Source organism: Amblyomma mixtum, chromosome 9 (genome assembly GCF_055824585.1).
Source record: "Amblyomma mixtum isolate Tamu chromosome 9, ASM5582458v1, whole genome shotgun sequence".
Lineage (NCBI taxonomy): Eukaryota > Metazoa > Arthropoda > Arachnida > Ixodida > Ixodidae > Amblyomma > Amblyomma mixtum.
Genome location: NC_143020.1, coordinates 52,279,661 through 52,294,801, shown reverse-complemented (window position 1 = coordinate 52,294,801; position 15,141 = coordinate 52,279,661). Strand labels below are relative to the sequence as shown.

The window sequence follows — 15,141 nt, the reverse complement described above, 5'->3', positions numbered from 1 at the left end:
CGCGGCAGCGGCTGTTTACAGCCAGCGACGGCGCCTGTACACCCGCGGTTCTGAAGAGACTTCTCGTCTTCCCGTGCGCGGAACCCTCTGCGCGAACGCAGCTTCGGCATTCCGTTCCCACGGAGAGCTGCGCAGTGCCCGTGTCTGACCTTCACCACCACTCGGGTCTCCTAGCGGGCTCGTCAACACTGCTGCAGGAACAGAGGAGCGCACCTAGTGGTTGTGAGAGGTGGCCCTTTCTGGGATACCTCAAACTCCCTCCCTATTGTGCAACAATAATAAAGTTTTTCAGACAGACAGGAACAGCCTGGACAGCATTTTGCCGGAAGTGGCAAGAGTGCGTCGGAGACGTCTTGGTAGGCGGTTTCCCGAAGACTGGGCACGTCACCCAGACAACAGTGATTGGACTTAAGTGAACTAAATTCCCCAACTAGGGACCTGGGGCCAGGAGACCAACTATAAAAAGAGTCGCAGTGCTCATAATTATTTTCAGTACCGAAATATATTTGATCATCATGTTAATATCTCTGTTAAGTTTGGTTGGTTTGGTTTATGGGGTTTAACGTCCCAAAGCGACTAAGGCTATGAGAGACGCCGTAGTGGAGGTCTCCGGAAATTTCGACCACCTGGGGTTCTTTAACGTGCACTGACATTGCACAGTACACGGGCCTCCAGAATTTCTCCCCCAAAGAACAGGCAATCGGCCCAATATTGGTCCTTTGTAGGACTAGTTTTGCCAATACATTAGCAATATTGGCCCTTCGTAGGACTAGTATAGCCAATACATTAGCAATATTGGCCCTTTGTAGGAGTAGTGTTGCCAATACATTACCAATATTAGCCCCTTTTGCCAATACATTAGCAATATTGGCCCTTTGTAGGACTAGTTTTGTCAATACATTACCAATATTGGCCCTTTTGCCAATGCATTACCAATATTGACCCTTTGTAGGACTAGTTTGGCCAACAAATTACCAATATTAAGCCGATTACTCGTGCTGCTTAGGAGACCTCTGCTTCGGCGTCCACCGTGATGTCCGAGTGCCTGCAGCCCGACTTCAGACTCGGCTCTTCGCTACCCGTTGAGCCCGCTATCGGGGCAGACGCAACGCAACACCCTGTAACCAGGTCTGCCCTCAGGGAACCTATGCCGCCCATCGTAAAGTCGCGCCCAGTGGAGAGAGAGACACAACCAGAGAAGACAAGAGGAGGAAGGGGGACGCACCTGTATCTCCTGGTGGGTGACCGAGTCGTCGGTGAAGTAGACCAGGGCGTCGACGGACAGCGCCCTCGTCTGGCGCATCTTGGAGGCCAGCAGGAGGCAGACGCAACCCAGCAGCTGCAGCTGCGTCTTGCGGACCGCCGCCAGGGACAGGTACCGGTCCAGCAGGTTCATGGCAGTGGGGAAGACGCAGTCCTCGCAGCCCTGGTCTTCGCACACCTGGGGACGACAGAGAATACATTTCGTGAAGGAGGTGTCTCTACAGTCAAGACAAGAATACGATTATATGGGAGTAAGCTGCCCAATAGGGCAGCTTACTAAAAATAAAATAATAAATAATAATAATAATAATAAAAGGGATTACACTCTTTTTACTTCCTTTTGTTTAGAGCGTAAGGTGTAAAGAAAGAAGAGGGGGGGGGGGTAAATGTGGAGAATGATGATGATGACGAAAGAGGGTTCAGCTTAAGTTAAGGACAACGCAGCGAGCTATGGAAAGAATAATGATAGGTGTAACGTTAAGAGACCGGAAGCGGGCGGAGTGGGTGAGGGAACAAACGCGGGTTGATGACATCCAAGTCGAAATCAAGAGGAAGGGATGGGCTTGGGCAGGGCATGCAGTGCGAAGGCAAGATAACCGCTGGTCCTTGAGTGTAACGGAGTGGATTCCAAGAGAAAGCAAACGTAGCAGGGGACGGCAGAAAGTTAGGTGGGCGGATGGGATTAAGAAATTTGCGGGGATACGACGGCCGCAACCGGCGAAGGACGGGGTTGATTGGAGAGACATGGGAGAGGCCTTTGCCCTGCAGTGGGCGTAGTCAGGCTGATGATAATGTCCTCAGGCTTAAGATGGGACATACCCTTGCCAATCCTCCGCCGTGGGTATGTGCCATTAAGCCTTAGGACAACACCATCATCATCATCTTGGACGGTGTATGCTGTACGGCATATTTCTGTTTGAATCATGGGCATGGTGACAGCTAATGCCTTTTGTGATGATCCGTTTCATTTTTAGACTCTAGCAGCTTTTGAGAAAAGAGAGATGCAGGCAAAGCCTCAGATAAGAGGTTAAGGCAAACAGGAAGATAGCTTTGGTTTGGTTTATTGGGGTTTAACGTCCCAAGGCGACTCGGGCTATGAGGGACGCCGTAGTGAAGGGCTCCGGAAATTTCGACCACCTGCGGTTTTTTATCGTGCACTGACAGACAGATACACACATGTAGAAATAAGGATACTTGTCAGGTTCCCACAGCTTCACTTGCCCAAAGATTACGAGTTATTTACCGGCACCTCGCATAATCTTTCTCAAGATCATTCACCGATCCTCTAACCTCCTCTTAATCATTTCTGCCGCGAGCAAATCTTCCCCGGTACAGTTTCAAGACCCTAACAAACCCACCCAACGACAGAACTCTTTCGGTTTGCGCTTCGCTTTACGCCAGCTCCTCCACTGTGCTGCTATAGTTTCAAGGGGAGGGACAAAGACGCCATTGCAGCCTGATGTTCTTGCCAGAGATACTAATTCAGGAAGCTACACGCGGAACCTGGTGAAGGAAAAAAGAACTAATATGCGGATAAATACCGATCCAACCCCGGAATGAGAGCGATATTCTGCCCAGAGGTGGCGGTCAGTGGTGGGTTTCAACGACAGCGTTTAATTAAATCTATCTGCCGTATCGAGCGAACCGGATCGGATTGGCGCTTCGGATTAGGCAGACTTCATAAGCTCGAGATAAGCTAAGTCGACATTTCTACAGGGAACGCACTATAACCTTCAGTACTAAGTTCCAGCCCCAAGATGCAGAAAACAGTCAGAAACAAACTGCCCATCGGTGCCGACCTCGTCTGGCTTCAGCGAAATGCCGTCGGCGTTCTAGTACATAAAAAAAAACAAATAAAACCAAAAAGTGCCCCGAACGCTCATGAATTAAAACTCACCCACGGCGCTACGTTAGCGACACAAAAAGGTCACCCTTGCCGTGATAAAGGATGCATTTTTCGGTGAACGACCGGCTGAAGAATTTCTTTCTTGATTTCTTAATGTTTGTCATGCAGGTCCTTAAATATCCTTGCTTTTTAATAAGGCTAAAGAACAGTGAAACAAAAAAAAAAGCCCGGAATGCTAAAACGGAAGTTCCTAACAGGGCACAGAAGTCCTGCGTTTCATACGAATTCCTTTAAGAAGAACGCGTATGAATTTGGAATTTTTCACGCGCTTCACAAAGCGAGCAGTATATGCCAACACATGTCCGACATTCTCGGAAAAAATTAAAAAAAAAAGAAAATTGTAAGAGATTCGTATGGAAATACTGAAGGTGATGGCCCATTCTTGTAATATGTAGCAAAACCTTGCTTTTAAAGTACTTCCACCGATCGCATCGAACAGTTAAGTCTGCCATAGACAACCAATGGCGATGGAAAAATCGTAAATGGAAAAAAAAATGCAAGACTGGCGTCGGGTAGTCTGAGAATATACTGATTGTTATGTTATGTGAAAAAAATAGCGTTGACAAACGGTTTCCCTTTCAAAAAAAAGCTTTTGTCCAGAATTTTCGGGCATGATGTCGGATATTCACCAATATACAGCGAGCTACACTGACACTTGTTCCATCGAACTTCGCAGGAGGACGTCACATACTTTTAACGCCCACAAATGAATCCACACACTAAGCTATACCGAGCCCCCGACAACTCCTGGATAACGTGGACGACCGGTTTTTGATGTAGCGGGCGACACATACCGTGAATTCTCATTTATAACACGCACGTCAACTTTCGCCCCCGCTGTCGTTAAGCCATGGTATATTCACCTCGGCCGAACAGCGAAAGTTCAGGACAATTAAGCGCGTTCCAACTAGGCCTCAGGACAATTAAGAGCATTCCAACTAGGCCTAACCATTTCACCGAAACTAACAAAGACACCCACCAAAAACTACAGCAAGAAAAGCAACGGCTGACGCGCGCGTCACAAGCACCTTTTCGACAAAGTGATAACTTGTTACTGAGCGGAGACGGCCACTGAGAATCGGTGTGCAGCGGTTCGCGGCAGCAGTCGCGCCAGCAACAGCGACCGTGAGATTGATTTCTAAAGCAAAAATAATAAGGTCACAAACAGACGGAGCGGCTTTCACGGGAGGAATTTCGCGACGACTTTCTTTCGTTGGCAGCGAAAGTTGCAATAACAACAATAAAAAAGGAACCCGGTGAAATGGCAACGACTGACACGCGTAGCGATGGCGTCATGAAGCGGCCTTGCACTATCTATCCGTGCGGGAAAAGAAAAATGCCACAAGATGTCACAAGTCGCGCTATGAAAGTAGCGCGTCATTAAAAAAAAAAGAAAGGAAAAGGACGGATGACGCTTCTCTATATAGTTTGCCGGAGTGGTTTTTAATAACCTTTACAGTAACATTCTTTCCGTGTGACGACTCTTGAAATTTCCTTTCAAACGCGACACCAACTTGGAAAAGCGGTCTTCCGATAACAGTTCATTTCCTGACAGACAGACAATGAGAACAGATGCGAGAGCTAATTGGCGAAAAAAAAAATGTTAAAAGCGCATGCTATTTCATGATCTTTTGTGTGTCTTTAAAAGGCGCGACATTTAAAGTTACATACGAACCAACGACCACGAAACATGGCGCGGACGAAAACCTTTGGGAAGAGCTCTTTGATCATACCAGCTCGCCAACTCAGCTTCAAAATGTGACCAGTTCCAATGGTGACTTTGCGGATCTTCACAGATTAGTGCGCCATCTAGAAGCGGCCAATAAAACCTATCGCTGTTTGACGGCATTATCTTCCGCAGAGCTGAGATAATTTTTGCTTGTTTTAACTCTTAGTTCATATCTAGGACTTATATGTAAAGAATATATTTTTTGCTCCATCTGTTTGACTTAGTTTGTTCCCACGCGCTAGTGAGTTTATCAACAATATCTGAGTTCAGAATTCCAACGCAGTTTACTTTAATGACCACGGGCGTCGCGCCAATCGTCTACCCTCCAAATTTTGGCCCAATCAGATGCCCGGATTAACTATATGGGAAGTTTCGCCGCTAGTAAAATCAATAACTATGGCTAATGCACGAGCTGCAGATAGCTTATCTCCGCGAACCGTCCCAAGGTCAACGTCTAATGAGATTGCTTACCCGCACCCGACTTCGCTCGGTATTACCATTTCCCCGGAGTAATGGCTTGAATAGATGTCGCTTCGAATTGGAGAGCAAACGAGTGAACGTATTGAAAATCGAATGCAATCCCAGAGATATCGCAGCCGAATCAATTGTAATGCCTGTCGTCCTCGACAGTAAGCCCAAATTCGCGGTGCGGTCTCAGCACCTACGGCTTTCTGCAACTGCCCATCACAATGAAGGTCACGGGTACGACCCTATTTTAAACAGGTAGATGGTGCGACCCCCCCCCCCCCCTTTCCCCTTGAGATTCCTGTGCATACCAGAATATCGCATTGTGATACTAAGCCAACACGCGGTACACTCCGCTCTGGCGTTTTCGAAAGGGGAGCTTTGAAACGAATAAGTTAACAAAACCTTCAAGAGTCATTTAATAAATTCATGCCCGTATAGGCTTAGAAAAATTTCGTGAAGGACGTATTCGAAAAAAAGAGATCTATAACAGTTAAAGCTGCAACTCTATAAACTGTTGACTCGTACTCTAACCCGGATGCAAGAATTAGAAAGCATGTCTTGTAGTCGTGCTTTCAGTTTTCGTGCATCGGTCCACACTAAGCAGGCCTCAAGGAGGTCCCGTCGGGGTGACTGTGCGGTCGAACTGGGGAACCGAAGGTTGCGGGTTCGACTTCATAACGACAGCACACGTAAAAGAACCCCACGTGGTCAAAATACGGCGCCCCTTAAAGCGCAAGTATCAGTTCTACACGTCAAGCACCATGCACCAACTTACCGGAAGCTTAGCCTCGACTGCATTCACTGACGCCTGCAGACTTAAGGTCAAATAAGTTTTTTAAACCGTCCAACATATTCACGAAAAAAGAGACACAGAGCATTTCCAGTGCGACGAAGCTTATTAGCATCTTAACGAGCGCTAACAGCGCGTTCCCACGCGACATGCTTGTCAAGCTGTTGACACAGAAACCGCGATAGAGAATTGTCAACTGTAGTAAGCCGGATGTCGTCTTTGCATACATAAGTTATGATAATGGGCAACTCAAAGCTTAGTCGTGACGCAATGAAGAGGTTCGATGCCACTAAATAGTGGAACGGCCTCCTGTGACGGTGTCGCCAAAACGTCGCCTCTTGAAAACCAACAGTCTTCTCAACAAACGAACTTCCCCTCGCCCAGCCGCTAACGGTGAAGACAATCCGCACGGCTGCAATGCTACAGGCGCCGAGACTAGAGAAACAACAAAAAACAAAAAAGCAGAACAATGTTCTGACGAGAAACCTGCCGCGGAGCAGAAGATACGATGTGAAACGGTCATTTTGACATTCATAAACTCGAGCACGAGGGCTGACTTGAATATCGATGCGCCTTTTATCACCCACGGGTCGCGCCTAGCAAGCCTCCATATTACTCCGATGGGTTTCCATTCAAAAACGCTAAACCGACCATATAGCTGCAACCTAAAGAGGGCTTAGGACACTGCCATGCGATATCAAACCAGTCCAAACCGTTGAGCAATTAGAGAAACTCCAGGGCTGCTCAAGTGCATGTCGGTTCGACAACCCACTACATAAAACAAATAACACTTTTCGGGCTCTCTTTGACAAATAAGCGCTCTGGGTCAATCAAAAAAGGCTGAGAGAGAAACCCGACGTTAGTAACATTGTCGGAAAAAAACATTGGCTAAGACTCGGTTAACAATTATTCGTCTTCCAGGTTTCATACCTCGTCGTGCAAAATTTGCACAAGAGTAGGGCCAGCGCAATTCGTAAAATGTCTCTAACATCCACTGTGACTTGCACGCCAATGAACTAAGTTCCTAATTAAGCTCAAAATTCCGTTTTGTCATGCCAGGTGACGAAACGGCTGGAGTTATAGGGCGAGCCGAAAACGTTCGAATGCGCCTTTTCGTACTTCTTTAGTAGGTGAAGGAGCGGTACGACTTCAACTACCCGCACTTGTCCGTTCGTCTGCAAAGCGCGACGCTCCTTGAAACAAACACACAACTCACCTCTGACATCCACATGGCGACCGTCTTCCTCATGGACGAAAGCACCTCGGTCTGGACCCGCTTGCAGTAGTCGCAGGTTACCGTGTAGCGCGCCTGAAGCGCCAAAAGCTTCGCCATTACTGAGTCCGTTCCCACAATGGCAGAGTCGAAAGCAGCTCGGGGTACCACAGGCCCGAACTGCGGAGGCGCCTCCATACACATCAGTTCCATTCCGACTATCGCCGCTTCTTCGGCGCTCGTCTGCTGGCAGTCGTTAATCGTCGTGGGAGCCAGGGTGGCGGTAATCCGGTATGCGGCACAAGACAAACACCGGGTGGATTAATAGGGTGGGATTTGAACACACCACCAGGGCCGCGAAGACACGCCGGACGACGACAAAACGAGAGCGACTACGGCAACGACCGCAGACGACAGCTCGCGGGAGTCGTCTGCGAGAGAGCGCAGAGTTTCTCCGCGCGGCAGCCAACTTTTAGCGGCGGCGCTGCCGTCGCCCTCTCTCTCAGCGCTCCCCCGTTGGTCGGATGCTCGGAGAGGAGACGCCGTTAAACCGGGCAGACGGCGGTAGCGGAGCGTTAAGTTAAGTAAAATAAAAAAAGAGTAAAATGGACAAGAAATGGCCGCACGAGAAACGGAGACAGTGAAACAGCGAGCAGGGAGAATGTCTCGCCATTTTGACGTTTCGCGGTTTTAACACGAGTGCGAGCCCCTTCGTCGCCGAACTTTACGTGAGTGAGAGCTTTGAAAAGCGCTAGATTTGTACTCGTATAGCTGACGGCTTTTAGACTAGTTCGCGGGTCATTGTTTCAGCGCTTATGAATTTTGACCTGGTAGGCAGCAAGACAGCGCGAGAGTGCGAATACCCGGACGTATATCCAGCCTATATACTCTCTGCTGCTCAAGACAAGAGCCCAATGCTTGGGAGACTCTGCAATACATCTAATAAAACGATTCAGGAAGAAAAAAACGTTACATATCACTGCTGCACCCGCATTGGAGAAATGCGCAATCATGACGTCACACTTTATGACGTCACACAAAGATGTCGACGTAACACTTCCACACCTTTCACGTCAACAGAAACTAGGCGGCAATACACACCAGAGCTTGGTACAAAGCCATGGATGATGCAAGAAATAACTATCATTGGTGATAGTAAACGAGTCCGTGACAAAATAGCCCTCGAAGTAACGCACACTGAACGGCGAAAAGAATAATGAAATTACTAATTGTTCGAGCTTCTGATCAAAACACAGCTTACATACCCCTCATTCAGTGCGAGCTGCGGATGATTGTACTATGCAAAGAGTAAGTTCTTTGCATTCAACATTCACAATTCTTGATCACGATGCTCTCATTAACATTCTATTCTCTCATCAAGGTTTCAATACATTTCTAATTTGCCGATACTACGCCTCTTAATTAGACCATTTCGCTAGTACGTGCTTCTTATCTCGTCAATACACATTGCTACTGTCTCACTTTCGATGGACACCTGAGTCGCCGTAAAAGAAAAGCTGAAGCATGGAATGATATAAAACACGATATTGATAGTAGTGAAAGGCACCAGGTTAATTTCGACCACGTTGGGTTCTTCAACGGGCGCTGACAACGCACGCCACAAGAGTACATTTGTCCTGTCTCATAAAATATGGTCGCCGCGGTTGGAATTCGGTCTCACCACCTCGGCGCCCGCATTAGAATGCAATAACCACTGAGCCGCCGCGGCCAAGAGATCGCTTCTAACAATAACGACGAGTTGTATCGAGCGTTCAGAAGAAAGGCTTCATTTCGATCATGAGCACGATTCAATCAGCCTGGCGAAATAACGAAGCCCCGAACAAAATTTCCGCTATGGCGTCGCCATTAGGGACTAGCTCATGAGGCTTTCTAACGTCGAGAAACCCGCCCGCCGGACGACGCCAAGGGTGCCAGCGGAGCAAAAGCTCATCCAACGATGAAAAAACAAACTAAAATAAACAAAAATTGGTCGTAGGGGACGAGTAGGCTGAGAAAACGCCCGTGACTTTGAACACGAAGGGAAAGTAAAAAACAAACAAGCAATAGAAACGTCTCAGAGGCCCGCTGATTGGTCAGGACTGCTCACGCGATGACCAGTGGCTGTTGCTACGCGGAAACTGCCGGCGAGCTCGCGGCGTCTGCGACTAAAGCGCGCGCTTTCGTGTGGAGTTGATTTTTATTTATTTTTTTCACGATTCGGGTCTAAAGACGTTAAACGGCGACGTAACGAAAGCCTTAAAATGTCCAGGCCATCAAATTAACGCCGCCTCTATGTATTTGAGCTGAGCTTAGTTTAACGAGTACCACAACGCTGGGATCATTGTGATACCCCGGGCGAAATTAATGTGTCCATCCATGAAAAAACCAATACTTGCATAGCGTTTAGCGCTAGACCTAACTAGTTGTGTATACTTTCTTTTTTTTTTTTGCCTAGGAAGATTTAAATGAAATTCGCTCGTCTTCAACACACGAAATAGAGCTTTCTGCGGAGGTAGCCTTCCGCCCTGTCTTTCATTGTATCTCTACACAATCCCCTCAGTACGTGTCATTCACAGCAGCACTGAAAGTGCGGCAGAGTGGACCGATATACCTGTTTTCACACATTCACTCATTATTTACGTGGGAAGAAAGTAACCCGACACGCGAAAGAGTGTTTGAATGAACGAGTAAATATCTTCAGTACGAGTTCGTCGAAGGCAAATTCTCCCGTGGGCGAAAAGAAAATTGCGATAGCACCATTCCCATGCGATTACTGCACTACATAGCGCGGTCGACAGTGCCGCACCGTTGCTCTCTTCGGCGGCATATTGTTGAAAATTACGTCGCGCTTAGTATAAAATTCGCTGCATGCGCGGGGCTAGGTAAGTTTGCTGAATGATCGGCGTGGATCAGAGCCCGGTACGGTCATATAGAGCATCCGACCACCGAATATAAAGCCATGACGCCTTCCAAGCGGGCAGAATCATAGAATCTTAGTCATGAAGAAGCGGGAAATGACACTCGAAGACATTTCCTATATTCGTCGCCATGGGGGTTTAGCTCGCTCACATTTCGTCCCAAAAGATGCTGCCTCGATTAGTCCTTGGCAGGAAGTCGATTTCATTTATTTGCACTTGTACTGCAAATCCTAGCGCACACTCAAGAATGCCCATCATCGCGTGCGTCTTCGATGAAGTTGAATTTGCATTTCATGCTTACTTGTGCTTCGTGCCCTTTTGCATTAATTGCGTACGTTTGCCCCGGTTTAGTACGCGGTAAATGTGCGTACTGATCTGTATACCATGAGCGCATTTAGAAGCGAAGAATAGTCTCCTATGTTCCTAACGTGTTCCCAAAGTGTCGGCGCCGAGTGACCATTTGATGAATACTTTCACAGTTTGCTTCCGGAGGCAGTTTGGGTCTAACGACCAAAACCGTCATTCATAGAAAATGTCAAGAATGTACCATGAACAACACCATAAGATTTTAAGCACAGCCAAGTGACCCCCCCACCCCTCCTTTTTTTTTTGTTGCGAAAGCAACACTAAGCGGGTCGCCGAGGAAGAAATCGGCTTGTGCAGGGCATGCAATGCGAAGGCAAGATAACCGCTGGTCCTTAAGGCTAACGGAGTGGATTCCGAGAGAAGGCAAGCGCAGCAGGGGGCGGCAGAAAGTTAGGTAGGCGGATGAGGTTAAGAAGTTCGCGGGGATACGAGGGGGTACCCAAAAGAAACCGGACTTATTTTTGTTTGAACTTATTTGACCACATTTTCAGCACAGACCTTCATTATCCTTCAAAGTACTCTCCACTTACAATGATACGTGTGTCGAATCTTTCATTCCATTTTTCAAAACATTGTTTAAATTCATCTTTTGTGATGCTTGACAGTGCCTACGTCGTTTTTTTCTTCACCTCAGCAACATCAGCGAAACGCTTTCCATTCACCTGTCTTTTCATTCTACGAAACAAAGAAAGTAGCAAGTGGCAAGGTCGGGTGAGTATGAAGGTTGAGGAACAGGGGTCATGCCATTTTTGGCCCGAATTTGTCGTAGAGACAGGGCTGTGTGATCAGGGGCATTGCCATGGTGGAAAAACCAGTCACCCGTCTGCCACAAATCAGGCCGCTTCCACCAAACACTGTTGCCCAATCTTTTCAAAACATCCAAACAGAAAGCCTGGTTAACTGTCTGACCCTGCGGAACAAATTCTGAATGGACGATTGCTCTCAAGTCGAAAAAAAAAAAACAAATCAGCATTATTTTGAGGTTTGGTTTCACCTGACGAGCTTTCTTGAGGCGAGGTGAATTTGAAGTTTTCCATTGGCATGACTGTTGCTTTGATTCAGGATTTAATTCAGGAACACTTGAGTTGTCCCCACAGCATCGTCCTTGAACGTCTTTCTGAATATTTCAAGAGTTTCCGTTCAACTTTTTCGGAGGAAAAATCAGAATTTCACCGGCGCACGCTGTTCACGAAAATCAGCCATGGCAAAAACGACACTCACACAAAACAGTCGTCACTCTACAACTCTGCCTAAACTAGTCTGACCTCCTTCAGCGACGGCACTCGGCTTACTGACTCTGTAATGTTCGTTCTATGCGCTCCTAGCGGCAAAACGCGGTACCACAGAAGCTGTGCCGATTCAAAAAATTAGTCCGGTTTCTTTTGGGTACCCCCTCGTATGGTGGCCGCAACTGGAAAAGCACAGGGTTAATTGGAGAGACATGGGAGAGGCCTTTGCCCTGCAGTGGGCGTAGTCAGGCTGCTGATGATGATCAAGGTCATGCTGCGCATGCGCGAGGAGCGGTGACGTCACACGGCGCACAGCTGGTTCGCCGCCGCCGTCACTGCGCGGGTGACTCAGAGGTGCCGCCGCCGCGCTCACCGGTTGCGCATGCGCAGTACCGGCGCATATAAAGCGTGCCGGGGCCGCCGCCTCTGCCGCGCGCTTTCCATCGCCTCTCTCTCTCTCCTCGTTGCTTTCGCAGTGCTTCAGGTTTAACCGGAGCTAAACCACTGCCATTTTTTTTTAGATTTGTATTGAAGAATGTGGTTTGCATGAAGTATCCACAAGTTTATTGTACTCTATGGAATTATATAACTATAAAGAGCGTTGCCCTTTAACTGTCAGAAATGAGACGAGCTGCATGTCAAGTATCGAGATTTCCATTTTCGCCCGTATAAACCGCGGAGAAATGTCAGGGCGACCATCCACGAGGCTGCGTTTTTCAGATTAGGTGTGTATTTAAAATTCACTTCACATAAGACGTTGTTGTTAATGCTGGTGATATGTGCCCGTTTCCTGTCGCTGCTCTCTGCTGGCGCTATAGGGAGCGGAGCGACAGCTCATTTTTGTGCGTTACCCGCATACTAGCAAAAAACCGATGACTACACACACACACGCACACACACGCGCGCACGCACACACACACACGCGCGCACACACGTACAAACGCACACATACACACAAGCACGCGCACACACACCCACATACACAAGCACGCACACGCATTTTACCCAACGTGGCAGGTGTCAGTTCAATTAATGATTGGTCGCGAGAGGTTATTGGCCATCGCAGGGAAGTGCAGGATACATGACAGCGATGTGAACTCGGAAGACGCCTTACGCAGACGTGCATAACGGGCTTTTTAAAGAAATAAACGCCATTTTCTCTGAAACAGTGTTTCTGGCCTTTATTTAGGAAGTCGTAACTAGGAACTTAAGACACCGAGAGCGACTTCCACGCTACAGTTATGTTTGTTCTAAGTTGCCGCGGCAGTACAGCTTCTATCCCCTTCAATAACTCCCCCCCCCCCCCCCACCCCAAGAAAGGAAGGCAGTTTTATCACAGTTACACCCACAGGTCGATCAATAGCATTTTGGCAATGGCCCGGACCTAATTAAGAGGTCGCCATCATGTCTGGTAAGCTCACAATGGCTGGACATCGATTATGGTCCAAATTATCATCACCAGCCTGACTACGCCCACAAGGGCCTCTCCAATGTCTCTCCAATTAACCCTGTCCTTCGCCAGTTGCGCCCACCCTGTCCCCGCAAAATTCCTAATCTCATCCGCCCACCTAACTTTCTGCCGCCGCCTGCTACGCTTGTCTTCTCTTGGAATCCACTCCGTTACCCCTCCGTTACCACTGGTTATCTTGCCTTCGCATTACATGCCCTGCCCAAGCCCACTTCTTCCTCTTCATTTCAACTAGGGTGTCATTAACCCGTATTTGTTCTCTCACCCACTCCGCCCGCTTCCGATCTCTTAACGTTACACATATCATTTTTCTTTCCATAGCTCGCTGCGTTTCTGCCCCATTGGTCCAAATCGGCCAAGGTCAAATTTCGGGGTGGGCCGGGCCAAATTTGGAATTTTGGAAACTAGAGATTATGTTGACTATACCTTCAAGTCAGTGCGAAAGCACGTGTTCGTGGTACTCAAAAGACGGCGCTGCGGGACGGAGCAGATAGATGTTGATGAAGGCGACGCTCTGCAATGCACATCGCTAGAGTGTGGTTCGGCCGTGTGCAGTGTATGAACACATGAGAATGTGTATCTCTATCGCGGAATAGTGTACGTGCACTTGAAGCTTTTGATAGCTCAGTGGGTTTCATTTTTATCAAATAGAGGAAAGACAGCTGTAGCTGCAGCCTAGTTTGTCTGGCGCAGCGTCCTATGAAGCTGATCTCTTCGGGCTGCCGCGGGTTCGAGTCCCAGTTGCGGATGTGTTCTGTGTCTTTTTTGTTATCTACGCAAATTTTTACCTTGGCTAGGCTGAAGGTCAAATTAAGACAGCTGACAGGTCACGTGGTGTTACGTTATCGCTCTAAATTACTCGTAGAAGCCCGCGTATTTCCTCAGTTTTTAGTGATGAACTTTTATCTAAATACGAGATACGTCTGCATGATAGAGATTTCCAGAGTTTTTACATTTCAAGATGAGATTCTTGGTATACAAGTATTAGACGTGAAGTCTGAATTTTACGAGCAAGCATAGTGTATTGAAAAGACACTCCAAATTTTGCGGGAGTTTCTTATTCGACTAACCTAAACACAAACTGACGTCACTTCCGATGGCATCAACAGCTGCTAATTCTTCCGTATTGCCAACACACTATGGATAGGCTACACACGTGTCTAAAGGTCTAATCGACACGTTCTCCGGCCAGCACCTATGTAGATACGGACTGACGACAAAATCGCGCCGTGACGTCACGTGAATACGCCTTGATAGGTAGGTCTGGAGGCTATGAGGGGTTTCATTCGAGCCATAGTGACCGCCATTTTTTAAGGCGAAAGCCTTTAATGGCTCATATTGTGACGAAGACGAAGCTGGCAGTGGCGCGGGACGGAGCGCCCGCGCTAGGCCAGCGGCCATTAAATCATCTCATAGCCATGGTTCACCACGTCTCATTCTTCGGCTGGCCGCCGCGTAACATTTGGTGGAGGTGCTGGGGTCCCTTCATCGCCATCCTGGTCACAGAGCTTCGGCGTCCTGGGCCTGCCGTGGACGCAAGCCGTGAGTACCTGGTCAGCGCCGCACGGCCGTGCCCCAGCCCGCACGACCTGAACCGACCTCGACGCTCACCCCAGCCCCGTCCCCCGCCCGGACCACACTACACGACCGTTAGCAGAGGGTGTCACACGTTTGGCAGCGTGAAACTCGTGTTAACTCGGGAACTAAAAAAGATAAGGGAAAACGAATGGTTGCTTCAGACAGAGGACGAAAAAATGAACCTAGAAGCCACGTTTGATAATTTACCGTAAT

At 48.1% G+C, this 15,141-nt stretch overlaps 1 protein-coding gene across 1 annotated transcript in view; it reads right to left on the bottom strand.

Annotated features, from left to right (window-relative positions):
- The window catches only part of LOC149328991 (G1/S-specific cyclin-D2-like), a 64,553-nt gene extending 56,605 nt beyond the window's left edge, over nt 1-7,948 (bottom strand). The window contains exons 1-2 of the mRNA XM_089560034.1: nt 7,373-7,948; nt 1,226-1,441 (exon numbers count right to left, since the gene is read on the bottom strand). Of these exons, the coding sequence (XP_089416160.1) occupies nt 1,226-1,441; nt 7,373-7,582 (426 nt within the window). The 5' untranslated portion in view covers nt 7,583-7,948. The remainder of the gene's footprint in view (nt 1-1,225; nt 1,442-7,372) is intronic.
- Nucleotides 7,949-15,141: the final 7,193 nt, after the last annotated feature.